At 33.1% G+C, this 26,847-nt stretch overlaps 1 protein-coding gene across 2 annotated transcripts in view; it reads left to right on the plus strand.

Annotated features, from left to right (window-relative positions):
* The window catches only part of IFT81 (intraflagellar transport 81), a 63,631-nt gene that overhangs the window by 34,757 nt on the left and 2,027 nt on the right, over positions 1–26,847 (plus strand). For both annotated transcript variants that reach the window (XM_031948559.1, XM_031948560.1), the window contains exons 12-18: positions 12,416–12,565; positions 14,104–14,232; positions 14,604–14,693; positions 19,650–19,736; positions 20,257–20,328; positions 20,407–20,492; positions 24,131–24,176. In XM_031948559.1, coding sequence (XP_031804419.1) covers positions 12,416–12,565; positions 14,104–14,232; positions 14,604–14,693; positions 19,650–19,736; positions 20,257–20,328; positions 20,407–20,492; positions 24,131–24,176 — 660 coding nt within the window. The remainder of the gene's footprint in view (positions 1–12,415; positions 12,566–14,103; positions 14,233–14,603; positions 14,694–19,649; positions 19,737–20,256; positions 20,329–20,406; positions 20,493–24,130; positions 24,177–26,847) is intronic.

The raw sequence follows: 26,847 nt of genomic DNA on the forward strand, positions 1-26,847 counted from the left end.
TTCCTTAGCTCCTCAAACCTATCTGGATTCACCTTAAGACATTCAGAAGTTGTTAACATTGTTAAATTATTATTGTCCACATTGCATTTATTCTGAACTCAGATATACTTATGTCTTGTTTAAAAACATGGTGTATGCTTTTATAAATAATATTCTTTATAAAATGTGTACCTTTTATATTAAAAATATACTAACGTACTTTACTGAATACTTTGTAAACTATGTGCAAGAATCAGCTTCTGAATTCATCACCATATTATGTTACATCCCATCCTTGTAACAGATAAATATATAATAAATAAATGTTTTCTCCAATTAAAGTTCAGGAGGTCAATATGGAGATGGAATTAATTATGCTCATGGAGGATTATGCCTTTAAAATGCTGGCATTAAGTAACTATAATCTGCTACCCATTAATTACTAAATGAAATCACATGAGGATCTGTGCCAGTTAAAATACCATCATCTTCACTGCACAGAACTATCAGTAATTCCAAGTTCTTACTATTTGACAATTTATCCAAAACTTTAATATCTTTTAATATGTGTCATGTGTATTTTCAAAGACTGATTTCCTAAAAGCAGATGATGAGCTGACAGCTAAGTTTAGCATTGAAATGTGCATGTGAAATACTACTGAGTCTGTGTTATATGTATATGTAATCAAATTATCCATTTTATGTTCTGTTAATGCTCTCTATCTCTTTGTTTGGTCATAAATTCTTCCCTTATCCATAAATCTGACAAGTAAAATCTACTTTGATTATAAATTACCCCTTACATCTAAATCACGTACACATTTTCACCTTCTATTGGTATACATTATGAGATGTTGGTCTGTATCTAATTCTTCCAAATTACTTTCCAGTTTTCCCAGCAATTTCTGTCAGTAAGTTATTGTCCCAAAAGCTTAGATCTTTGGATTTATCAAATACTAGATTGTAACTATATATTGTATACCTAACCTATTCCACTGATCAACCACTCTTAATTCTTAGCTAGTACCAGATTGTTTTGATGATTACCACTTCAGAGTTTGAAATCTAGTACTGCCAATATTTCAGAGTCTGATTCTTTTTGTACAGCAAAATAACGGTTTGGTCATGGATACTTATTGTGTATCTAATTTATATTTTAATGTATTTAATATCTACTGGTCATCCTGCCATCTAGGGGAGGGGGTGGGGGGTAAGAGGTGAAAAATTGGAACAAGAGGTTTGGCAATTATTAATGCTGTAAAGTTACCCATGCATATAACCTGTAAATAAAAGGCTATTAAAAAAAGAAAGAAAGAAATCTAGTACTGCTAAGCCTCCTTCTTTCACTTTTATTTTTTTTACTGATTCCCTTGATATTCTTGGCTTTATGTTCTTTCAAATTAATTTTGTTATTTTTTCTAGCCCTATAAAACAATTTTTTTGGTAATGTGATTGGTATGGCTCTAAATAAGTATATTAATTTAGGTAGAATTATAATTTTATTATATTGGCTTAATCTATCCATGAAATAGAAATATTAATTGTATTATTTCTCCAGTTGTTTAGATCTCATTTTATTTGTTTGAAGAGCTATTTGTAATTTGGTTCATATAGTTTGTGGGTTTGTGACTCCCAAGTATTTTATATTGTCTGCAGTCATTTGCAATGGAATTTACCCTCTTTCTCTTCTGGACTTTGTCAACTGTAGACATACTGGTTATAGAAATGCTGATAAGTTATTTGGGACCATTTTTTGTCCTGCAACTTGGGGCGGTTAGATGATACAATGTATGGAATAGCAGGCCTTCAGGAAAACCCAAGTTCAAATCTAACCTCAGACACATACTAGCTATGTGGCTCTGGATAAGTCATTTTAACCCTGTTTGATTGAATTTCCTCATCTGTAAACTAAATTGGAGAAGGGCATGCCAAACCACTTCAGTATTTGTACCAAGAAAATCCCAGGGTCGCTGAGAGTTGGACCCCCATTGAAACAACTGAATAACAACAAATAACTTTCCTGAAATTGTTAATTATTACATAGTTTTTTGGTTCATCTGTATGATTTTTCTAAATATACTATTATGTCACCAGCAGAGAGTGATAGTTTCGTTTCCTTGTTGTCTATTCTAATTCCTTCAATTTCTTTTTTTTTGTCTTAAGCCTATAGCTAGCATTTCTAGAACAATATTGAATAATAAATAGTGGTAATAACAATCCTTGCTTCACAAATAATCTTATTGGAGAGGTTTCTAGCTTATCTCCATTACATATAAAAGTTGCTGATAGTTTCAGGTAGAGATACTTCTCATTTTTAAGGAACTCTCCATCATTCATGTGTTTTTTAGTGTTTTAAATAAGATTAGTCATGATTTTTATTGGTTTTGTTATTGACATCATCAGTTATGCTGATAGATTGAACCATCCTTGCATTCCTGGTATAAATCCCACCTGGTCATAGTGTAGGATCCTTTTTTTAATAGTATTTTATTTTTTCCAACTGCATGCAAAAATAATTTGTACCATGAATTTTTTTTTTATTTTTGAACACCAAATTTTCTCCATCCCTTTCTTCTCCTCCCCTCCCTAAAAAGATAAGAATTTTAAGTAGGTTATATATGTGTAATCATGTAAAAACATATTTCCATATTAGTTATGTTGTGAAAGAAGAAACAGGCCAAAAGGAAAAAACAAACACACACACAAAAAAAGTGAAAATAGTATGCTTTCATCTACATTCTCTTTCTTTGAATGTGGATGGCATTTTCTGTTATGATATTTTTGGAAGTATCTTGGATTGTTGTAATGCTGAGAAAAAAAATAGCTGTTCATCCCACAGTGTTGCTGTTACTATGTACAATGTTCTGGTTCTGATGACTATATTTTGAATCAGTTCACTTAAGTCTTCCAAGGTTTTTCTGAAATCTGTCGTCTTATCATTTCTTATGTCACAATTGTATTCTGTTACATTCATGTACCACAACTTGTTTAGCTATTCACCATTTGTTGGGCTTAGCCTTAGTTTCCAATTCTTTGCCATTACAAAGAGAGCTGCTATAAATATTTTTGTAAATATAGGTCGTTTTTATTTTTCTTTGATCTGGGTCAAAGGGTATCCACTTTTGGTTTTATTAATCCTTTGTTTTAAAGGATTTCCAATTTGGCGTTTAATTGGAGATCTTTTATTTGTTCATTTTCTAGGGTGTTTTTTTTTTTTTAAGTTACATGCTTAATTTATTGCTCTTCTTTTTTTCTCTTTTTATTGACATAAGCATTTAGAGACGTAAATTTTCCCCTAAGTACTGCTTTGACTGCATCTCATAAGTTTTGGTATGTTGTTCTTTAATGAAATTATTGATTATTTCTATGATTTGTTTTTTGACCCACTTATTCTTTTATTATTTGTTTAATTTCCATTTAATTATGGTCTGAAAAGTATGCATTAAATATTTCTGCATTTGGTTGTGAGACTTTAATGCCCTAATATACAATCAGTTTTTGCAAAGGTTCAGCTATATTCCTTTATATTCCCATTCACTTTTCTTCAAAGATATATATCTAACTTTAATAAAATTCTATTCATCTCAACTTTCTTGTTAATTTTATAATTAGATTTATCTAGTACTGATAGGGAAAATTGAGGTCCCTTCCTAGTTAATTCCTATTTCTAATAAAACCCTTACAAGTTGTCTTACATGAATGTAACAGAATACAATTGTGACATAAGAAATGATAAGACGGAGTTCAGAAAAACCTTGGAAGACTTAAGTGAACTGATTCAAAATATAGTCATCAGAACCAGAACATTGTACATAGTAACAGCAACACTGTGGGATGAACAGCTATTTTTTTCTCAGCATTACAACAATCCAAGACACTTCCAAAAATATCATAACAGAAAATGCTATCTACATTCAAACATTTCTAACTCATTTAACTTTTATTTTAAGAATTTGGATGCTAAACAATTTTGTGCATATATGTTTAATGTTTTATTACATCATTACCTATGGTACCTTTTACCAAAATGAAGTTTCCCTGCTTATCTCTTTTAATTAGGTTTATTTTTGCATTTGCTTTGTCTGAGATGATATTTTCTACTTCTTTTTTTTTTAAACCTCAGCTGAAGCTCAATAAATTTTTTGCTCCAGCCTCTCATTTTTACTCTGGTGTGTCTGTTTCAAATATGTTTCTTGTAAACAAAAATTATTGGATTCTTGTTTTTATTCCATTATGCTGCTTTCATTCTGAGTTTATCCCATTCACATTCACAGTTCTGATTATTAACTATTTATTTTCCTCCATCCTGTTTATCCCTTTTATCCTTCCTTTCTTCCCTCCCCTCCCTTTTCCTCCTCCTATTTCTTCTTAAAAGTTTGTTTTGCTTCTGACTACTATTCCCCTTAATCTGTTCTCTCTCCTACAAGTCCTTCTTCCCCTTCTATAGATTTCTATACCCAGTTGGGTATATATATATTATTCCCTCTTTGAGCCAGTTCTAATGAGAGTAGGGGTTAAGTGTTTCCCATTATTCCTATTCCCAATCTTCTTTCCACTGTAAAGACTCTTCCTTTTATTTTTTTTAAATGTGAGATCATTTTTCCCATTCTTCTCCCTTCCCTCTTCCCCTAGTCCTCAGGCCTTTCTCAGTTCTTAATCTAATTGTTAAAATCATTCCCAATAATTTGTCTATCTACACTTGTTTTAATTGCTCTAATAATGATAAAGTTCTTAGGACTTAACAATTATCTTCCCATATAGAACTATAAAAAACTTTATTGGTTTCCTTATGATTTCTCTTTCATATTTACCTTTTTTATGCTTCTCTTCAGTCTGGTATTTGAAAGTCAGATTTTCTATTCAGCTCTCATCTTTTAATCAGGAATGCTTGAAAATCCTTTATTTTATTTGATATCCTCCCACCCCCACAGATTATATTCAGTTTTTCTGGATATAGGTTACTCCTGTTTGTAATGCTAGCTCTGGTGTCTTTTTAAATACCATATTCCAAGTCCTCTAATCTTTATGTGGAAGCTGTTAAATCTTATGTTATCTTACTGTGGCTTCATGATATTTGAATTGTTTCTTTCTGACTGCTTGCAGTATTTTCTCCTTGATCTGGAAACTCTGGAATTTGCCTATTATATTTCTGAGAGTTTTCATTTTGAGATCCCTTTTAGGAGGTGATCAGTAGATTCTTTCCATTTCTATTTTATTCTCTGGTTCTAGGATATCAGGGTAGTTTTCCTTAATAATTTCTGGAATTATGATGTCTAGACTTGCTTTCAGGTAGTCTAGCAACTCCTAAAATAGCTTTCCTCCATCTATTTCTTAGATGTTTTTCCAATCAGATAATTCATATTTTCTTCTATTTTTTATTTTGTGTTATTGTTAGTGTCTCATGGAGTCATTAGCTTCCACTTGACTAAATCTGATCTATAAGGAATTATTTTCTTCAGAATTTTTTGTACCTCTTTTACCAAACTGTTAACTGTTTTCATAATTTTCTTGTATCTCTCTCATTTCTTTCCCCAATGGTCCTCTACTTAATCTTTTGATTTTTAGAATACTTTTTCAGCTTTTCCAGAAGTTCATATTGGACTTATATTAAATGCACATTTTTCTTTGAGGTTTTGCTTGTAGCTTCTTCAACATGTCTTATTCTGGGTTTCTGTTTTGATCTTCCCTATTACCATAGTAATTTGTTGTTGTCAGGTTCTTTTTTAGTTATTTGTTGTTGTCAGGTTCTTTTTTAGTTATTTGTTCATTTTTCTTTTTTTCTTCAATGGTATTTTATTTTTCCAATTACATGTAAAGATAGTTTTCAGCATTCATTTTTATAAGATTTTGAGTTCCAAATTTTTTCCTCCCTTCTTTCCCTCCCCCCTCACTAAGGGAACTAACCACAATTAATAATTGTGCCACAATTATTTTTGAAGCCACAATTAATAATACTTTTCTCAAGCTTAGAATTTAAAGTAGGATCCCCACTTTCTTATAAGCAACCAGAAGCTCTTCTTCTCCACCCTGGAACCAGCTTCAGGTGCTGGCAATTATTTTGGTTCTGGGACTGCAACCCAGAATTGCATGTGGGTAATATAACAGGGACCCGATGCCAGGAAAAGGTCCCCTGCATTCTCCTTCCAGACAATTGTTAGATGGCACTTTCCCCCCCCCTTCCCCCAACCATGACCCAGGGGCTGAAAGCTCCTAAAGTTGCTGCTGCTGGCAAGCCACCTTCAAGGTATGGCCTATGCTGCCTGAACCACACTGAACTCCCAAAGCCTATCATCCCCCTAGGTGAGATAGAGCTTCCTGCTGCCTCTTGAGTTGTCTTGAACTGGAAGATTGTTTCATCCAATCTTTTGTGGGTACTACCAGTCCAGAATTCAACTTAAGGCATTATTTTAGAATTTTTGGAGAAAAATTTGGGAAGGCTTTGCTAAATGCTACCTCTATCAATATACTTCTCAGATAGTGTCTTCCCCCCATTTCTCTTTCCTCCTACCCCACCATATACATCAGGGCCTAGCATTGTGCTAGTACGTACTCAATAAATGCTTGTTTCATTGAATAAAATGCTTATAGTAACAGGGAAGATAAGAGTATATAGGTCACAAACGTCTTTGGATTTTTCTTTAACATGCTCTCTCCTTGTCAAAAGGTAGATTTCAAAAAGTCATTTAACCTATTTATGTCAGTAAATGTATACAGTAAAGAATTTTCAATGGGAAAAAAAAGTTTGGTGTAATAATTTTATTACTAGATCCCAAAACAACCATTTAAAAATCTTTCTGTCCTTCTCTGAAAGCAATATTTCATATTCTAGGAAAAAAATAAAAGTCATAGGTCCCTTTTAAAAATTATAAAAACTTTGAATTAAATTTGGTCATTTAATTAATGAATCTCAACCTATTAACAAAAGATATATATATAATATATGTATATACATATATATCTTACAAAATTATGTAATAGATAATCTATATTTGAGCACAGCAATCATAGAAAAACCAATTATAGTGAAAAATTCACCAAGCCTAGCATGCTTTTGCTTTCCATAATTGGTCTAAGTATATGAACGGGCAGTTTTCAAAAGAAATCAATAATTACACAAAAATATGCTCTATATCACTAATATTTAGAAAAATACAAATTAAAACAACTCTGAGGTACCAGCTCACATCCATCAGATTGCTTAACTTGGCAGAAAAAGAAATTGACAAATGCTAGAAGGGATGTGAGAAAATAGGGACAGTAATGCATTGTTAGTGGAGTTGTGAACTGGTCCAAGCATTCAGCAGTACAATCTGTATTTATGCCCCAAAGGCTATCAAACTCAGAATATCCTTTTGTTCCAATAATCCCCTCCTAGGGCCTGTACTCCAAGAAGATAAAAGAACAATGAAAAGGGCTTATATGTACATAAATATTTGTGGCAGTTCTTTTTATAGTAGCAAAGAATTGGAAATTGAAGTTATGCCCATTAGGGAATGGCTGAACAAGTATATGATTGTGAGGAAATACTGTTGTGCTAGAGAACAGGGCTTAAACTTTTTCTAATCATAGATTCCTTTTCATCTGAGAAATTTTTATACAAACCAGGATATATAGCCAGATCTATAAAATAGGAATACAAATCAAACATTTATTGATAATAAATCATAATTTTGCAATTTCCACATTCAGTTATATGATCCTATATGGGGTTGTGATCCATGTTTAAGAAGTTTTGCCATTAAAAAACTTTGAAAGACTTACACGAAAAGCAAAGTGAGTAGAACCCAGAGAACATTGCACACACAAGGTAACAACAGTATTGTTACAATGATCAATTGTGAAAGACTTAGCAACTCTGATCATTACTATGACTTGTAATGAAAAATGCCACCTGCTTCCAGAAAGATAACTGATGGAATCTAGAGTGTAGAGTGAAACCTTTTTTTCACTTTATTTTTAACCCCTCCCCCCCTTTTTTGCAATGTAGCTAATGCGTGTTTTGAATAATTTCATATGTACAATCAGTTTTATATTTCTTCTAAGTGGGTAGGAGATTTGGTAGGAGGAAGGGAGAGAATTTGGAACTGAAACTTTTAACAAAATTTAAATAAGTACATAAATAAACCTTACATAGCCAAGTCTACACAACTAAAATAAAGTGATAGATTTAACTATTATGTACTGTTTGTACAGTTTACACAGCTTTGAATACTCTTAAAAATAAATACATAAACACATAAATCTTTTAAATAAATACATCAATAACTGTAAGTAAGATTTAATTGGTCTTCAGTTTTGGGGGAAGAGTTTACTCCTCATAGAAGTACAATAGAGGACCTGATTTCAAATCTTACCTCTCCTACTTATTTCCTTTATGACCTTAGGCAAATCAAAATCTTTCTGGATAGATTGAACTAGATAATCCCCATGATCCCTTCTAATCTTCAGTCTAAGGTCTGTGGGGGAAATATTTGCCAATTTCTTAGTCATTTGGTAATAATGCTAATTTTTAGCACTTTATGATTCACAAAGTACTTTCCCCACAACAGCCCAGTAATATTGATATAGTACAAGTTTTGCGATTCCATTTTACATAGAGTTAAAAAACTTACCAAGATCTATATGAATAACAAGTGTTAGTCTGGATATGAATCCAAGTCTTCTAGTCTTAAATCCTTTATAGCAAACTTACCTCTCTAAATATATAGTGTTATTATTAGTAGTATATTTGTGCTATTTTCTTTCTTAATGTACTTTTTTTTCTGTATCATTGTCAGATACTCCATACCATAGTGATTATTAAAGAACCTCCCTTGAGGATCAAACTTGTGTCAGAGACTAATGTTATATGGTTAAAAATCTCCTTCACTATAAGGTGCAGAAGCTGAAGAAGTGGGGGTGGGTAAATTTGGGGGAGTTGTGTCAATCTGATTCAAAATCTGACTTCTGGAACTCTAGAAAAGACTTTGGGAAGAAGACAGAGACTAGAAAGCAAGTGACCAGAATCTGAGGTTGGGTGGAACCCTGGGAAGTATTCTAAATTAGATTATATTTTTCTGTCTATCTTTTACTTTATCTTTTAAATTAAGTCCCTTGAATTCAGTCATCACCTATCCCATTTATCTTTGCATTACCCACATACATCTAGAGAAGTGCATTAAATTATACAGCAGGTCCTTAATCAATGACTGGGCAATGTATTCAGCAATCCTTTCTCTACAGCTATCTCCACAGTGTCAATTTGTAAAGAAATAAGTAAAACTGTGCCATCAGATGATGAAGGTAAACCCTTTTCTAAATGATTTTACAATTTTTATAATGATTGAAATATACCTATTCTTTTGTGAAAACATTTCTTCTAAAATAGTTGTTATATTTTTTTCTGAACTAATAGTACACCATTTCTGTCATTCATTAAAACTGCCCTAGACTAAGGGGGCAAGCTGAGTAGGTAGCACAGTGGAAACATCAGCAGGCCTGGAGTCAGGAAGGCCTGAGATCAAATGCTATCTCAGACGCTAGTTATATGATCCTGGGCAAGTCACTTCATTCTGTTTGCCTCAATTTTCTCATCCGTCAAATGAGTTGTAGAAGCAAAAGGCAAACCACTCTGGTATCTCTGTCAAGAAAAACCCAAATGGGGTCATAAAGAGTTAGACCTGGCTGAAGAAGAACAAAAAGAATAAGAAGAAAGAGGGAAATCAATCCCAGAATTTCTTGTTTACAAGAAACACATTTTAAAAAGCAAAGAGATCCACTTCAAGAAAAAAAGAAACTAGAACAACTCCAAGAATAAATTACCCTAAGACACATTTTCGTATTATGTGTCTCTGACCTGGAGTACTGACGTCCTTTTTTTGAGGGGAGCATATGAATATTAATTCTTTTGTTAAAGAAGTACTATTCTAGAATGCCCGAGTCCTTTCTTTTCCCCAAGAACAAAAGTACTGAAAATGTGTGTGATTTTTTTTTCTTGTTAATTGCATATTTAACTGTGTAATTTAAAAAGAAGAAATGACAGCAGTCAACACTGCTCTCCAGCTCTTACTTTATTGTATGGTAGGATGATTTATTTGACCTTGACTCTCCTTGCCATCAGAAGTATGTACAATGTAAAATGGGATGGAGTCAGAAGCTTCATATAGTCCATTCTGCATTGAGCACATTGAGTAATTTGCAGGTTTGTTCTTTCACCAAAAACTTTTATAGCTTTTTGCTTTAAAAATAGTTTTGGAGTACTGCAAGATAGAAAAAGCTCTGGCCTAGATCTTACACAGGATGGCAGATGAACAGAGCTGATTTCATTTTGGGCACATTGCCCAGGACACTTTTAATAGAACTATAGTTACTCTAGGGATTCTGAATCTATGGTTATGTCAGACTTAAGCATTGATTCTTCAAAAGGAAAATTCACAAGTTAATAGACACTAGTTAACTTTTGGGCAGTTTAAGTTTTTGAAACTGGTTCTCATTTACTATGAATGGACTAGACTTCATTAACAAAACATTTGGAATCATCTTTCTCCCCCCTATTCATAATATGACTTCCAAATTTTTTTTGAAGTTTGAAGTAGAAAATCTTTTTCAGATGGTCAAAAACTGGCACTGCAAGATTATTTAAGTTAAGTCCCTTATGAATTGTCTGGCAGTTTTTTTGCATATCAGATAATACTTTGAGAAAAACCACAGCTTACAAATATTTGAATTTTATTAAGTAAAATGTGTTATTCAAAACCTTAATTTAAAGTTAAAAAAAACAAACCTTAACATTATAGTTGATGTTCATTATTATGTCTAGAAGCCTTTATTTAATACATAGAATCTTTTAAAAAATAAAATAATTTCCAGAAAGATTCGATTCCATAAATATTTCCTAAGTGCCTAACATGCCAGACATTATGCAAGTAACTATTGAATTGTTATAGATAGTTTTAATTTTATTTTGTTTTGTTTTGTTTTTGCTGAGGGAATTGGGCTTTAAGTGACTTGCCTAGGGTCATACAGCTAGAAAGTGTGAAGTATCTGAAGGCGCGCATTTGAACTCGTGTCTTGCTGATTTCAGGGCTGGTACTTTGTACTGTGCCATCTAGCTGCTCCAGGTAGTTTTCTTAAAGTAGCAAGCTAATTTCTTTCTGTTGAAGATCTTCATTAATAAATTAACATTAATAGTATGAATACAATTCAGTACATAGCAAAAAGTGCTTGAAATGAGCAGCATTTTTTTTTATATATATATATAGATGAGCTTATAAAAGAGGTATGCTGTGTAGTTTTAGAAGTATCAGAAACTTCTCTTTGGTTGGAAAGTTGTCAGGTGTTTTCCCTGAAAGCCACCAACTGAGAGTGGTGATATGTTGTTAGCCCTGAAATTAATTCCTTTAAATATTACTGCCTTCTGTCCATGGCATTTGTTCTGTCCTTAGTAATGACATATTTAGCTATAATGTCACTTTTTACTAATAGTGATAGCTTAATCACATGACACTATTTATCAGATTTATCTCCTATTAAGTCTTTCTAACAGCACTGAGTCTCCTACGGTTTTCCAACACTTGAAGGTGCATTTTATCCTGATGACTCAGACACAAAGATCACAGCTTCTTAGTATGTATGAATTTCCCAAATGAGAAATAACAACTACAATCATTGAACTTTGTTTTTAATCTTAGTATGTCTCAAACTCTGCTCCTGAAAGAATACAGCCATTTACCACCATTTAAAATTATAGTCTTCCTTCTCTGTCTCCTTCCCTCTTTGTCTCTGACTCATTTATTTTATTTCAACAGGGGAATAGATAAATTCTAATACATAGAGCGGATACAGCAACTCAAAACTTATTCCAGCCATTTGTTTTCTATTGCTGGAGCCTTATTAAACAACATTCTTTTTGCTTTGGAATATTGTAAGGTTTTAGTGAATAAAAAGGACCAAAATTTCACACGTTTGCATTAAATCTTGGGGGGGGGGGGATTTAGGTGATAAGTGAAAACTGTCAAGAATATTTTAATTTGATATGTGATTTTTCAGTATTTTCAAAATGTGGTGTTCCTAATAAAGACAAATGATTGCTATCACCTAGCATGCGTCATATGAAATAAAGTTTGGGGAACTGTTGGGAAATATAACAATAATTATTTGCAAAGAGGTTTAGAGATGTGATTTGTCCTCACAACAATCTAAGCAGGTAGGTGCTATTATTATCCCTATTCTTAAAAATGAAGAAACTAAGGCAGACAGAAGTTAAATGGTTTGCCCAGAGTTTTATACAAGTTAAGTGTCCGAAGCTGGATTTAAACTCAATTCCTTTTGCCTGATCCCATGCATTATCCACTGTACTACCTAGAGTCCTCAAGTACAAGAGAAAATAATGCTAAGTTCAACAGCTTCTCCACTCTGAAAATCGAATTACATGTTACTTTATTTTCCTTTCTTCCAGTTTAAACGTTATGTTAGTAAACTTCGGAGTAAGAGTACAGTTTTCAAGAAGAAGCATCAAATAATAGCAGAATTTAAAGCGGAATTTGGCCTTCTTCAGAGGACAGAGGAACTGTTAAAGCAACGTCACGAGAACATTCAGCATCAGCTGGTAACAGAATGTCGTCTAGCTCTCACCTAGGTGGTTCTTAACACGAGAGCAAGAAAATGCATGGATTTTTACCTCTTTCTTAAGTCAGCATTTTTCCTGGTAAAACCAAGAAATTAGTGTTATTTGGTTAACTGTAAAGGAAAAAGCATTTGAGTTTTGGGATAGTTTTGATGTTATAGAAATTCCTGATTAAAATTGATGCTGTTAAATTATTTAGCCTCCACTTGAGCACGTTGCTCATTTTAGTTAGCTCTCATGGAAGATATTAGAACTCAAAACAAATATGAAGGTGTATGTCACTAAACTGGACACCCCATCTCTTGAAATCTTGTCCCTTGACCATACTAGTTATGATCCAGGATCACTCTTTGGCTTCCTGGATCCTTAAATATATAGTTCTTATCTACTATGTCCACTTGCTTCCTCAATCTCTTATTTTTTTTCCCTCTCCCCTAGCTAGTGTTCAGACACTGTTCTTCTAAAGTTCCCAGTGGCTTTCTTCTTTCTAAAGTCTTTTTTTATCTTTTTTTTAAAACTTTTTAAATTTCAAAGTAGAAAAATAAAATAGAAAAAGAAAACAATGCTGTGTATACAGCAGAACAAAAGAGAGAACTTAAAATATGCAACAATAGATTTCCATTCCAAGAAAGCCTATATAATAAATACTACCTATAGTTAACTTATTTATACATGATTTTATACATAATTACATACACATGATTATATAATATACACATTGTATTCATAACTGTTCATCCTTTCTTTGTAGGTTTTCTGCTGTTTTTTTCTTACTTTATTCTTTTTTCCCCTTTCCTCTTTACCAACTTCCCCAGGAAGACCACACTTAAACACAGATATATTTATACATACATACAGAGAGACAGATATCTATAATCATATACATATATACACATCTACTTTCATCTACATTTATGTAAGGCCAGTAGACTTATTTGTCCTGTTTCTCTGACGATGGATAACATCATCCCTCATAAACTAAAATCTTTCCATATTTTTCTAAATCTACCAACTCATTACTTCCTACTTCACAACAATATTCCAACCTTATGCTATCTAGTTATTTTAAATAGTATGCCTTTATATTTTTCAATTTTCATCTTCCTTATACTTTTTAGTCCCTTCCAGGCTTTTGTGACCCTTCACACTTTCTAAAAGAATGAATAATTTTGCCTTTTTGTGAAGGATTCATTTAATAACTGCATTACAGTCAAACTTTTTTTTAACAAACTGCTGCTTTTAGCATCTATCTCTTTACATAATAATCAGAAATCGCATACATCTACAGCCTCTAATTTCCATACTGTAGGTAAATTAAGTGTGATTGTACTCATACAGGTACAAATTTAACATGTTAAATCTCTCAGATTTCAAGATATACAATGTTCTTTTAGGATTCGCATTGTTTGTTTATTTATCTATTTGATATCTTGTCATAAATCTATGAATTTGTTTTGTGGATTTCCAGGGCTTTCATATGCATTCTGTGGGATTTTCTTTCTCTTTTCTTTGCTCATCAGCAAACTGTTGAGGACAAAAAGGGTATCTCTGGCTACAGTTACACCCAGGAGGAGCTAGAGAGGGTATCAGCACTAAAGAGTGAAGTGGATGAAGTGAAAGGCCGGACGCTGGATGGCATGTCGGAAATGGTGATTCTATGACTTATTTCTCTTCCTTTCTTGGGTGTCTAGGAAACAAACTAAAAAACAAAGCAAAAAAACAATTTTGGGCCAAAAGAAAGAGAAATGTTTTCCAAATAAAGTGTGACATGAATTTTCAAACTGCTTTTATGAAAAGTTTTTATACCAGTAAACAGGTTCTCTATAGTACCTAGTGAAAATAATTGCAGGTCCAGTGTTTGCTTTTGGGGTGAGATTCTAACTAACTTTTAGTGAATCTTCAACATGTTATTTTTTCAGAATTGTTCTCATCAAACTTTTAAAAATATTTCCTTCATTGCAAAGAGATTATATTAATCTAGCAACAGCACGTGTATTCATGCTTTTTGTTCTGATGACAGGTAAAAAAACTGAATTCACTGGTGGCTGAAAAGAAGTCAGCATTAGCCCCAATTATCAAAGAGCTAAGACAATTGCGACAGAAGTGCCAGGTAGGAAACCCATATGGGGAGACATTGTCTTTAAATACTTTATGTTCTCTATGGTAAATGTGTTCTTTCTTGTTTACTAAGGCTAGTCTAATAGAAATTATGTTTCATCAGAAATGGAGTAAATTATGTATTATTAAAGGGAGTTTGTATAATTTATTTTACTTAATTGTTGTAGACTTTAGATTATCTGAAGAAATTATCTTCAACACAAATCAGTTAGGTGACATTCCCAATTTAACTTTTATGCAAGTAAGTGCTATAAATATATGGTCACATTCTCCTGTGACCAGGTGAAGCCTGAGAGCATGCTGAGGTGGAATGGTGCCAAGCTAACTCTGTAATAATGAATGCTGTCATACCTTGGGGTATGTAATGGGATGCCATTACTTGAAAGTTAGTTCTTACCACCACTTTAAAGATTAGCACAATGAAGGTAAGTGCACTCCACAAATCCAGGTCTTTTGGCTTCAGCCATTTGATATTAGCAATGTTCATGTAATCTTTCCACTAAACCATAGAGTTAGTTCTGAATCTTCTCTATTTTAATAATGCTATATATGTCTTGACGATATAACTCTAAAACATATCATTAAAGCCATCACTTTTTCAGTGACTAAATAAAGTCAGTTGCCAGTATTAGGAGTATTGAAGGTCCATGAAGCACAGCAAAATTACTTAAGTTTTATTACCCTACCATGCCCAGAATGAGTTTTAGTATAGGATAGATGGAATATGCTTTAATAGTTTAACTTTACTAACTGTAGAAAATGATCAGAAATGTAGCACTCCCTCTGGATTACATCCCTAACTTACTGCAGATCCCCAGAGGGTGATTATTACAATTGAGCTCTAAAAGATAATCCTAGGGGCCTGCATACTAACACCATAGCTCACAAGTCCCCATGTGGAGTGCTTTCTATTAACAGTTAGCCAGTAGATGCAATTGGCCTTTAGCAAAGGCATTTTGCTAAGATAACGTTTTTTAAAAACATAACATATGGCCGAGTCAACTCAAAATTGTGTCACCACAGGGTGTTGATGTCTTTTCTGTACACATGGGATTTTCACAAAGCACTGCTCTGGGTTGGTTGCTTATTTGGACTCCCAAAACCTGCTCCTCCCAATAGCATGAAAGGGGATATACTGCTTCAGGGCTTTTAAGTTGTAGAAAGTCCCTTCTTCCACTTGTGCATCCCACAGCTAGGGGACAGTCCGCTCAAATAGGAATCCCACCAAGTCGTTACGTGCATTTGAATTTATACTATTAAAAATTATAATTATGCAAAATATGGTTATTAGTTCCAGTCCAGTGGAAATAGGCTACATGAATAATAAAGCAGGATCACTTCTAATTCTGATGAAAGTTGTTGGAAATTTCCTTTGCTGTTCCTCCTATCTTTCTAGATCCCTGTTTATCTTGCTCTGGAATAGAGGTGTCAGACTCAGGCAGAAACAGATCCCTGCGAGTGCCAGCCCAGCAGCTGGTGGCTGTGAGCAGAGGTGTGAGGCTGGCAGCCCAGCTGCTGCTGGCCTTGAGCTGACATGGCTGCCTCAGCGTCTTCATTTTGACTTTTGCTGACTCCTCTGACCTGACTTTAGGACGCTAAGTTGGAGCTTTAGTTAGAGGGGACTTTAGAGATCATTTTAGAGGGCTTACTTCTCACCTTTTTTTCAATGCTCCTGACAATTGGGTGTGTGGGTTTAGGTTCTCCCTTTTCTCTGTTTGCCTCAATTTATTTAACTGCTTGACACTTTTAATCAGCCTCTGGTCCCAAATACACTCTTCTCTCTAGACCTCCATTAACACTACTCTCTCCTGGTTCTCCTCCCTATCTGACAATTCTTTCCCAGTTTTCTTTGCTGTTTTGTCATCCAGATCACACCCCCTAAATGTGAATATTCTCCAAGCACTGAGCCCTGTACACTTTTCTCTCCTTATCTTCTCTTCAGCTTTTATGGGTTTCATTATCAGCTTCATGTCAGTGACTCCCAGATCTATTTATCCAGACCACATCTCGCCCCTGAGCTTCAGTCCTGCATCACCAGTATTTATGTGTGTATTGAACACATTGGTGTCCCATAGGAATCTCAGATTCAACAGATCCAAAACAAATCATTTTCATTAACCAATATTCCAGCCCCTTTCCACATTTCTTTCTTTCTGTCACCATACTGTCTGCAATTTCATCTATTGGTTATACATGTGGTGAGTCACATACTAACTTATACACCTTAACACAATTAAATGCTTGGAAATGTTACATATACATATGAATGTCATTTCTTTCTTTGATTACTTGCATGGCATTCATTCTCTGTACATTGCTCCAGTCCCAAATTCCAGCAATATAGTATTGTCTATCTCTCACTTATACAGAGACATAACTATGTCTCTGTTCTACTCAATTAATTCTCCAATGCCACTGAATCCTTTTTCAAGCATTTTCTTTCAAAGCTACTCCCATTTAAAAGACTCTACATTGCTTCTTGTTTACTCAGGAGCTATTTCCATTCCTGATTCCTGTCTGCTACTGCTCAGTGTTTTCCAGTTGGCTCTAATTGACTCCACAGATGTAGAACTGGGCTACACCTTGGAGGGGGCATCTGATCCAGTCTCTCTTTGTTTTATGGGTGAGGAGCCTGAGACAGAGATCACACAGAGAATAAGCTGAGAAGCAAGATTTGAATTCAGGGCTACTTAATCACATTGCCAAATGATATGACTATTTTTTTTAATTTATGAGTTCTTCCTTGAAGCTTCCAGCTCCAAGATAATCTTGATGTTTCTCTAGGACGTTTTAAGGAAATTTCACATGAATTGACACTCTATTTATTAACTTGTATGTTGTGATAAATTTTAACTAGTGGCATTGATATAAAATGAAATACAGTAGAGATGCTCAGTACTCTATTTATTGCTCTAATTTAAAATCAACCAGAAACCAATAATTTGAAAAATATGTTGAACCTTTTCTTTACAGGGATAGAAATTAGACCTATAATTTCATTGTGATTCTCAAATGAGTAAACTCCCTTTACTAATAAACCAGAACCTTCTTTGCAATTCATCCTCTTACAGAGCTGCTCAGACAACTTGAAACAAAACAATATAAAAAGGGATAGTTCATGATTTCAGACAATACAATAATAAAAATAGACTTGTTTTAAAGAAATAGGGAATAGACTTGTTTTAAAGAAGTAGGGAAACTACATTAGACTGAAAGGTTGCAGAGATAGTGAGTCAGTATCAGTACTTAAAATAAATTCACTGAGTGACAAAATATCTAAATACTTAAAAACTAAATGGATTACAGGGAGAAATAAATATAAAATTGTAATAGTGGAAAACTTCAATATATCCCTTTCCGACTAGACAAATCTAATAAAAATTAAACAAAAAAAGAGGTTAAGGACCGGAACAGAATTTTAGAAAACTTAGATATTATTACTCTCTCACAGTTGCTGAATGGAAATAAAAAGGAGTTTACATATTTTTTCAGTTGGTTACAGCAACATTATAAAAAAATTAAATGAGAAACCTTGAAAAGCAATTTACAAACCTTAAAATACTATATAAATGTTAACTGTTATTATTGAAATTGACTATCCATCACAGCATAGAAAAAAACTAATAAACATCCTTCATTGACCACAATGCAACAAAAATACTTTTCAATAAAGGAATGTTGAATAAGGGATTAAACATCAATTTGTATTAATTATTCCTTAAGAATTGGTGTATCAAAGAACACTGGGCTTGAATACCAAAAGAGATTAAGGAAAAGGACCATATGTACCAAAAATATTTATAACGGCTCTCAAGGCAAAAAGTTGGAAATGGGGGGAATGCCTATCAGTTGAGGAATAGCTGTATAAGTTATGCTGTGTGATTGTAATGGAATATTGTTGTGTTATGGGAAATAATGAACAGGACACTCTTGGAAAAAAACCTGGAAAGTCTCCCCATGAACTCAAGCAAAGTAAAATGTACTGAATGCAAAGTAATAGCAATGTTCTGGGATGATCTTTGCTGTTCTCACCAGTACAATGGTCCATGACTATTCTGAAGGACTTACGATGAAAAATCCTATCCATACACAGAGAAGGAACTGATTTTATCTAAATACAGACACTTTATTTTTCTTGAGGTTTTTTTTGGGGGTGGGAGATACGTTTTCTTTCACAACATGATATTTATGGAAATGTTTTGCATAACTTCACATGTGGTTTCTTAATGGGGGTTAGGGGTGGGGATAAGGGAAAAAATTTGGAACTCAAAAAAGTTTTAAAGATAAATGTAAAAAAATTGTTTTAAACCTAAATGGGAAATATTTTTTAAAAAAATTTTAAAGCATGTCCATTGGGAGAAATATCAAATACATAAGGCACAGGTTTTTAGTGCAAGGAAAATTAAGGTACTAAAATTTTGAGCATGGTCCATGGAACATAACTGACAGATTTCTCATTTTTCATTATAAAATCTTATTTTTGCAAAGAAAGAATTTAAATAGAATTTAAAATGTATTTACAAAATAGAGTGGGTTTTTTTTTTTACTAGTACTTGAACTCTTTCCTAATATATTTAAAGTGACATTGCTGTGGGCACTTCCCTAATACCCTAAATAACCTGATCTGATTTGGTGATGCTTTTTTTTTTTTAATATTGTTCTTTGTTGTACACATGATGAATTTAGCAATTTTAAAGTAATAAAATATTTGACTCCTAAGCAGCATAAGACAAATGTGATGGAACTGAATAAACATATAAACATTAGAAGAAAAAGCATATGTTGTTTATTCATCTGATGTTTTAATATGCAACTTTAATAAATGCCACTCTGTAGTGATTCACCTATGACCCCCTTGGTTTCAATGACAAGATTAACAAGAATAAGTGCTGCTTTAAAGCGAAATTCCAGTTTTCATTTTTATAATTCTCTGTACTTTTCCTACCAGGAACTGACACAGGAATGTGAGGAAAAGAAAACACAGTATGACAGCTGTGCAGCAGGCCTAGAAAGTAATCGGTCCAAACTTGAGCAGGTGAGAAGAATTGTTTTAGCCACAGAATTAATGGCATTAATCACAACAAAAGCCCTAACTCCTCCAGTTGCAAAACACATCCTCTAGCAACCCTACAGTGTTGGTGAACAAGTATTCCTTACATTGGTCAATCAGTGTACTACTTTACTGGTGTTTTCCTGTGATCACTATCCTTTGCCTTTGTTAGACTAGAATTTATTACCTGTAGAAAAGTCTTATTCCAGCTAGTTATCTTCTGAATATTGACTTTTATTCTCACTTTGATGTCTGTCATTGCCTCATGGTTGTGTTCTGGACTAAACTAATATCTTTCTCCATGGTCATAAACCATGTATACCTGAAAGTCCTCATATATATAGTAGGTAGCATCTACTGCATTTCAGTTAAGTTAAAATCACTAAAGGTGATTGTCATAAAACAAAAATTGTCATAAAATTACATCTTTTAAGCTATGCTTAGTGAAACAGAAGGTTGTTTCTTTTTAGCATGAAGAATGTTGCCCATTCTTATCCCATTGTAGGAAGTTCGAGGGCTTCGGGAAGAATGTCTTCAAGAAGAAAGTCGATACCATTATACAAACTGCATGATTAAGGTAAGATGAAAAATGAATTAAAAACTTTAGAGAGAGTTTTAATCAGCAGTATCTCCAAAGCAATCTCTTTCCATTTAGAATCTAGAAGTACAGCTGCGGCGTGCTACTGATGAGATGAAGGCCTATGTCTCCTCCGATCAGCAGGAAAAACGAAAGGCAATTAGGCAAGTACATTTTTTATTCCCAATAACTTCATTCTGATCTACAGAATTTCTTAAATGTAAATTCACTTGTTCAGATGTAAATCTTGAGGGATAATTTTTTGTTCCTGCAAACTATTCAATTCTACTCAACTGTCTGTTCTATTCAGTTGCGGATTTGACCTTTTAAAAGTTAAATTCTGCTGAATTGACCAATTGTTTTTATATGGTTATAACCTAAAAATCATTGGAAAAATCTCATGGTCCAAATCATTCCACCTAAAATATATATTTGAAAAAAACTTCTCATAAGAAAATTAGATTGCAGATTTCATATTATGAACAAAATCAGTTCTACTCTAGGATTTTAAAACTAGAAATTTGGGCTAAATAAAAAACACTGACTTTGGAGTCAGAGGTCCATAGTGCCCCCTTCATCCAGAGTAAATGCTTAATAAGTGCTTTCTCTTTTTACCCGACTGGTTCTACTATTGAAGATCTTCTGGCACTGTTTTTTCATCTATAAAAATGGCACAAGATGATTCCTAAGGTCCCTTCCAAGTCTCATTCTTGTAAAAGCATATTTAAGGGATGGGTCCCAAAGATTATTCAGGAAAATTTGTTTTAAAATAGCATGTATCCAGCCCACTGAATGATAGTTTCAGGTTAGAGTTAGCCTAACTCAGGCAGCACTAAGGGAAATCACACTCCTATGCCACTTGTTGGGGACATCTTGATACCATCACATTTCAAACTTTGCTGTCTTTGCTGTGGATCCATCTTATCCCGCGATTTAAAACCTTTTGGAAGCATGGAACTTTGCTTCTTTGGACACATCCCTTGTGGGCTAAGCCCCAGTGGTCTGCCTGGCTATTATTTTTGCCCCAGAAATGGCTGTACTTTCAACATTAAAATTTATTGAGTCCCTGTTGTGTGCAGTGCCTATTAAGGTGTGGTGAAGAATGAAAAGTGTATAAATTCTAGTAGCCTTTGAATGGCTTTGTTCAGCTCTTGATAGTGCTGGGGATATAGTATAATAAGCAAACCACAACACAAGTACAAGCTGTTTTCTTTGAATTGTCAACAGAATAAGTTGGAGTTTTCCCTTCCAGAATATAATTATTTTACTTTGACCTTCCAGATTTGGAGTAAGGCTCTTTTTACATTTCATCCATATAGCAATAATTTTGAAGTGATAGTTTTCTTAGAAAGACAATGGAACTTGAAATGGGATTTCTTTTCAGAATTTGAAGCTTTTCAATTTGTATGGGAATTTAAGAGAGACTCAAAGTATACTATTTATAGAACAAGCACTTTCCTAAGGCTATATTGGACCAAAAATGTACTTATTCAGATGTCTTTATTGAATGTCAACTCAGCTCAAGTAAATCTACATGGTCAATGCTAAGGAATGTGAAAAGTTAATTTTGGTCTCTCAAAATAGAAAGTTTTTAAAAATTAAGTTACATTCCTTCCAATGTTGTCATTATAAATAGTAAAGAAGAAAATGGTACTGCTGAATTTTCTGATCAGTTTTTCAGTTAAGATGCTTTGCTTTATTCCTTTATCATAATCTCCTACCACTTCTTTGTTTTTTCTCTCCCTCCTCAATAGTATTTGTCAAGAATAGAATTATATGGAATGAGAACATTAAAACAAAGTATAATTCATGGGGTTATGGTTTCCATCCATATTTGTTTGAATATTACTAATGAGAAACACTTTCAAAATATGTTTCAAAGATTTGTAGCTTTTTTCTGGCACAGCCACAGATAAAAGTGATTGGTTTACGATTTGTGTCTGGTGTCCCAGTTTTTATTTTGAAAAAGGACATAAGTTTCTTTGTTGTTGTTGTTGTTGTTTAAAAAATGTTTGCCCTTTGCAAAACTGAAAGAAATCTACAATAATTTTAAGAAATCACAGTTGTTTCTTAACATTTACATAGTGTTTTCCCCACAATAATTGTAAGGTAGTTTGTGCAGATGTTATAATCCCTATTTTTAGATGAAGAAACTGAGACTTGTCCAAAATCACAGTAGTGAGGTTGATATTCAAATTCAAGTCTTGACTTTTCTCTATCTGAATTCAGACTTTTTATAGTTCTAACACAATTAGTGGATTGTTTTCATAAAATCTTTATTCTCTAAGAAAAGTTTTAACTGAGCTGTAATCTAAAAGTTGTCACATTTAGCAATGTGATTATCATTGTCACTTAGTTTTAATTCATTTGATGGAAAATAAACCCACTAGATTTGTACTTTTGTACTATTATTCTTAGTTACTACAGACCTTCTCGATGTAAGACAATTCTATATTGATTTTCCTAGTATTTCTTTGAATCTTAGGATCCTACATGACCTTGTTTACAGATTTACAGAATTAAAAACAAGAGTGGAATTACTAACATTAGCAATCAAATACCATCAGAACACGGACTATATCATCTTACACAGTTTTTTATAGAATATTGTCCTGTAGAAGGAGTAGAACTGGGAGCATCCTACAGGGTATGAGATAAGATATATAATTGTAATCATTATGTAATATCCCTGGTCTGTAGTTTTTATGGTGTTTTGGTTTTGTTTGCCTTTAACTAATTTCTCATATATATTCATTCTGTTCACACATTTTTATCTTCATTTGTTTCATTCTTTGTTCTTATATCCTCAGCCTTAGTACAGGCTCTTGTACATAGTAAGTACTTACTGAATACTTTTGATTGATCCAGTATTTTGTATCCACTTAACTCTCATCTTCTAACTAGGTCTGCTTTGTCTTTTGTTAAATGACCATCTCTCTTCACTTAAGACTGCTCAAATCTTTCTTTTTTTTTTTTTTTAAATTCCCCAGATTGTTTTCTAAGTTTTATTTTACTTAAAATATAATAACATATTTTTGAACAAAGATAGTGAAAACTCAATTATTCTAGTGTATTTATTCAGATATGGGAGCCCAGTATCTGCTTTGTCTTCCCAGGTCTTCTGTAGCTTTGACATAACCTCACATCTTTTAAGTTCACCTCCTTTGCCCTTCCAATATCAGTCCCTTTATACCTCACCTCCTCATCTTTTGATGAGCATATTTTCAATTACAATGGAATTTTTGTGTAAAAGCAGTTCCAGATATGCTTATTTCATATCAGTTCTCAGTTTAAATACAAATTGTTTTGCAATCTCTTTAAAATAATGAAGTGACATTTACAGGAATTGCTAATGTCTTTGTTCTCTTAATTTTTCTGTGAAAGATAGCATGTTAGAGTGAATAATAAAGGCCTTATCAATGAGCAGGTCACTCACCATTAGTAGTTCTCTAAGACCAAAGGACAGACGGGTTGAGGATATGTATCATTGAATAGAAGTCTCTTCACTAGGAGTTCCCCATACACGTGAAGTGACAAAATATTCTTTAAAATATTTGTAACTTTATTTTTCTTCTTAAATTACCATTTACTGGGACTAAATAGAGTTAAGGAAGATAATTATGATTGTACTATTACATATTATATATATTAAAATACTAAAAGAGGATAGATACTTCATTGATACTTCATTCCTTATAGCACTATAACCTATATAAAACTTGAGATAGAGATATTAATGTTATTTAGTCATATGAGCAATTATTTCAAATAAATTGAAGCTAACTTATCCTTGGCTCCTTAGGGAACAGTATACCAAGAATATTGCTGAACAAGAAAACCTTGGGAAGGTAAGAATACATTGTTCATTCAAAAATGCCATCTGTCAAAATAGAGACTACTGATGTACAAATCATGTTGTGATCACCTGTTTAGACAGTACCGTATAGGATACAAGCAAAAGTTCTATATCTTGTTGATTTCCTTAAGGATTACCTTAATCCTTCTTTCTGAATTTGTTTTTCATAATAGGGATAGCATGAATTGTTCTGAAAAAAATACTTCAATAGCATTAATATCACATTTTTGGTTAGTTAACACCCCCAAATAATAGCGTAAGGAACTGCCAGCTCAAAGTTTAAAGGATTTATTAGCAATTCTTAATTATGTATACTAATCAGTTAACACAAATTATAATAATTCAAAAACTGTATCATATACATTAGTTTTGTCTTTCTTCCCTATCAGAACTGCTGAAAATAATATTTACTTTTCTCAGTTACCATTATTTTTTCTCTTGCCCACCATCTCATGGAGGAGAGTCATTGGGCACTGAAATGACCAAGAGATCAGTAGAAAAGATGTTGAGAATCAGATCTAAATGTATGGATAGTCAACCAAATAAAGTAATATTAGAACTATTTAACATAAAGATTTTAATCCCCGAGTCGTTAGAAATAATCGAAATGTATTAAAAGGTCACAGATAATATTAAGAGTTAGCATGAAGAAATGGAAACGACCTTTGAATGAGAGTTTGGAGATGGGTTCTGACCCAGTTTTGCAGCCATCATTAGACAAATCACTCTTAACTCTCCAGGCTTCCCCTGTCTTCCTTCTGCTTAGTTTCTTTTCTTCTAACTTCGTGTTACATAGAAAAGAATAATCCATGGGGCTTTTTCACTTCCCATGTAATTTACAATTGAATATTGGCATTTGTGAATCATTAGCCTAGTACTGATATGCTCATTCACTGACTGCTAAGATTGTTGAGGTTCAGTTTTCTTTGGAAAGTACTATTAGGGGATTCTAATTCCATGATTGAAATATATTGTAGTTTTCAACTTGTGTAGCATTTGAGTCTAGCAATGATCATTATATTTAAAAACAAAATTTATCCATTCCTTGCTAACTTAAAAGTAAAAATAAAATGATTAGAAATTTAACACTTGTATAGTTTAGTAATAATTACAAAAATATCCATGTTTGTATTGGTTTTTTCATAGTTTAAACAATCATTTACTTCAATTAAATCAACTTCTAAGAAACTGATTGCTCCAAAGGTAAACATCAGAAATAGAAAATTATTTCCACAGTAGCAGTGTAGATGATAGTGCAGATATAGAGCCAATCTTCCTATATAATTTGTAAATAAAACTCCCTGACATCAATGGGGAAATGAAAGGGACCCTTTGAAAGCAGATTTTCTCCTTTTGCCTTAGTTCTGAGTTCCAGATTATTTTCCTTAATTCTTAGTTGCAGATTATTTTTTCCCTCTGTGTATTACCACTATCAATACCATTAGAAAAGCAAAATAGCCTTTGTTATATTGAATAACAGGTGGTTTTAGAAAACTCAGTATCTGCTTGTAGTATGGCTAGAACAGACTTACCCCTATATATCCATGACAATATCCTGGGGATTCAGGGAATGGGTGCATATTTCACTGTTTGAATAACCAGGACCAATTTACTGAACTTATCACAGCCTCATCTGTGAAATGAATGTTATAATACTTTCCCTGCCTTTGTTAGAAAGCTGTATGAGAAAAGCACTATTTTAGAAATATGAGTAGTTGTTGTTGTTGTTATTATTACAACCAACATGCCTAGGACATGCTGCACATATCTTTTTCTAAATGTATCTTATCATTTTCTATTTTTAAAATTCTCCCTTTTTGCTTAGAAAAAATATTATGTAAAAATGTTTTTAGTCTTCCAGTTTTTCTGTAGTCCTAAATTTAACTGGATAGATATCATCTCAGAATTCTTTCTTGTCTTTCAATTTGGGGTTTCATTTTGGCAACTACAGGATCTTTAAAGAGAATTATTGTAGTAGAATTTAGCAAAGCAAAACTTGCTCCTCATTTACCAGTTAATCATTTAGCCCAATACTTTATACACTTCTCAAAAGCAAACTTTCACTTCTAGGGTGGACCCACAACTAAGCTGGTCTTTCTAAAGAAGAAAGATACAGGATGTTCCAGATCAGAATATATATATCAATCATCTGGGAAATTTCCCCAGAAAAACCTGGGCAAAAACCTGTATCCATTCAGCTAGCTAATACTAAAATTACCCTATAGATTTGTAAAAAAAAAATTTTCCTATTCTAGAATCTTTAGCTCACCTTCAGAAACTTTGCTAATCTTACTCGGTGACATCCCATAAATAATTTTGTTATAACTTTACAAGTACAAACAAAACAATTCTCATTCTCAAAAGACCTAGTGATAAAGATGTAGCAAGTAAAATATGACATAAAAGAATTAGTTGTAGTCATAAAGTATTCTTTTATCATCATAAATTCTCACAGGGATGTGCAGGTAAATGCTTAACAATCACCTCTCAAAAAAATGTACTCACACACTGCTAAGTTAAATAAACCCCACTAACATTGTTTTAGTCTGGAGAATGAACAAAACAGTATATCAAGGCTTGACTTGTAGAATTGGTGTTGTTCACATTAAATGTTTGGCAGTCAGCTCTCATGAGCTGGCTTCAGCATATCCATGTACTTAACT

The sequence above is a fragment of the Sarcophilus harrisii genome, chromosome 1 (genome assembly GCF_902635505.1).
Source record: "Sarcophilus harrisii chromosome 1, mSarHar1.11, whole genome shotgun sequence".
Taxonomy (NCBI): domain Eukaryota; kingdom Metazoa; phylum Chordata; class Mammalia; order Dasyuromorphia; family Dasyuridae; genus Sarcophilus; species Sarcophilus harrisii.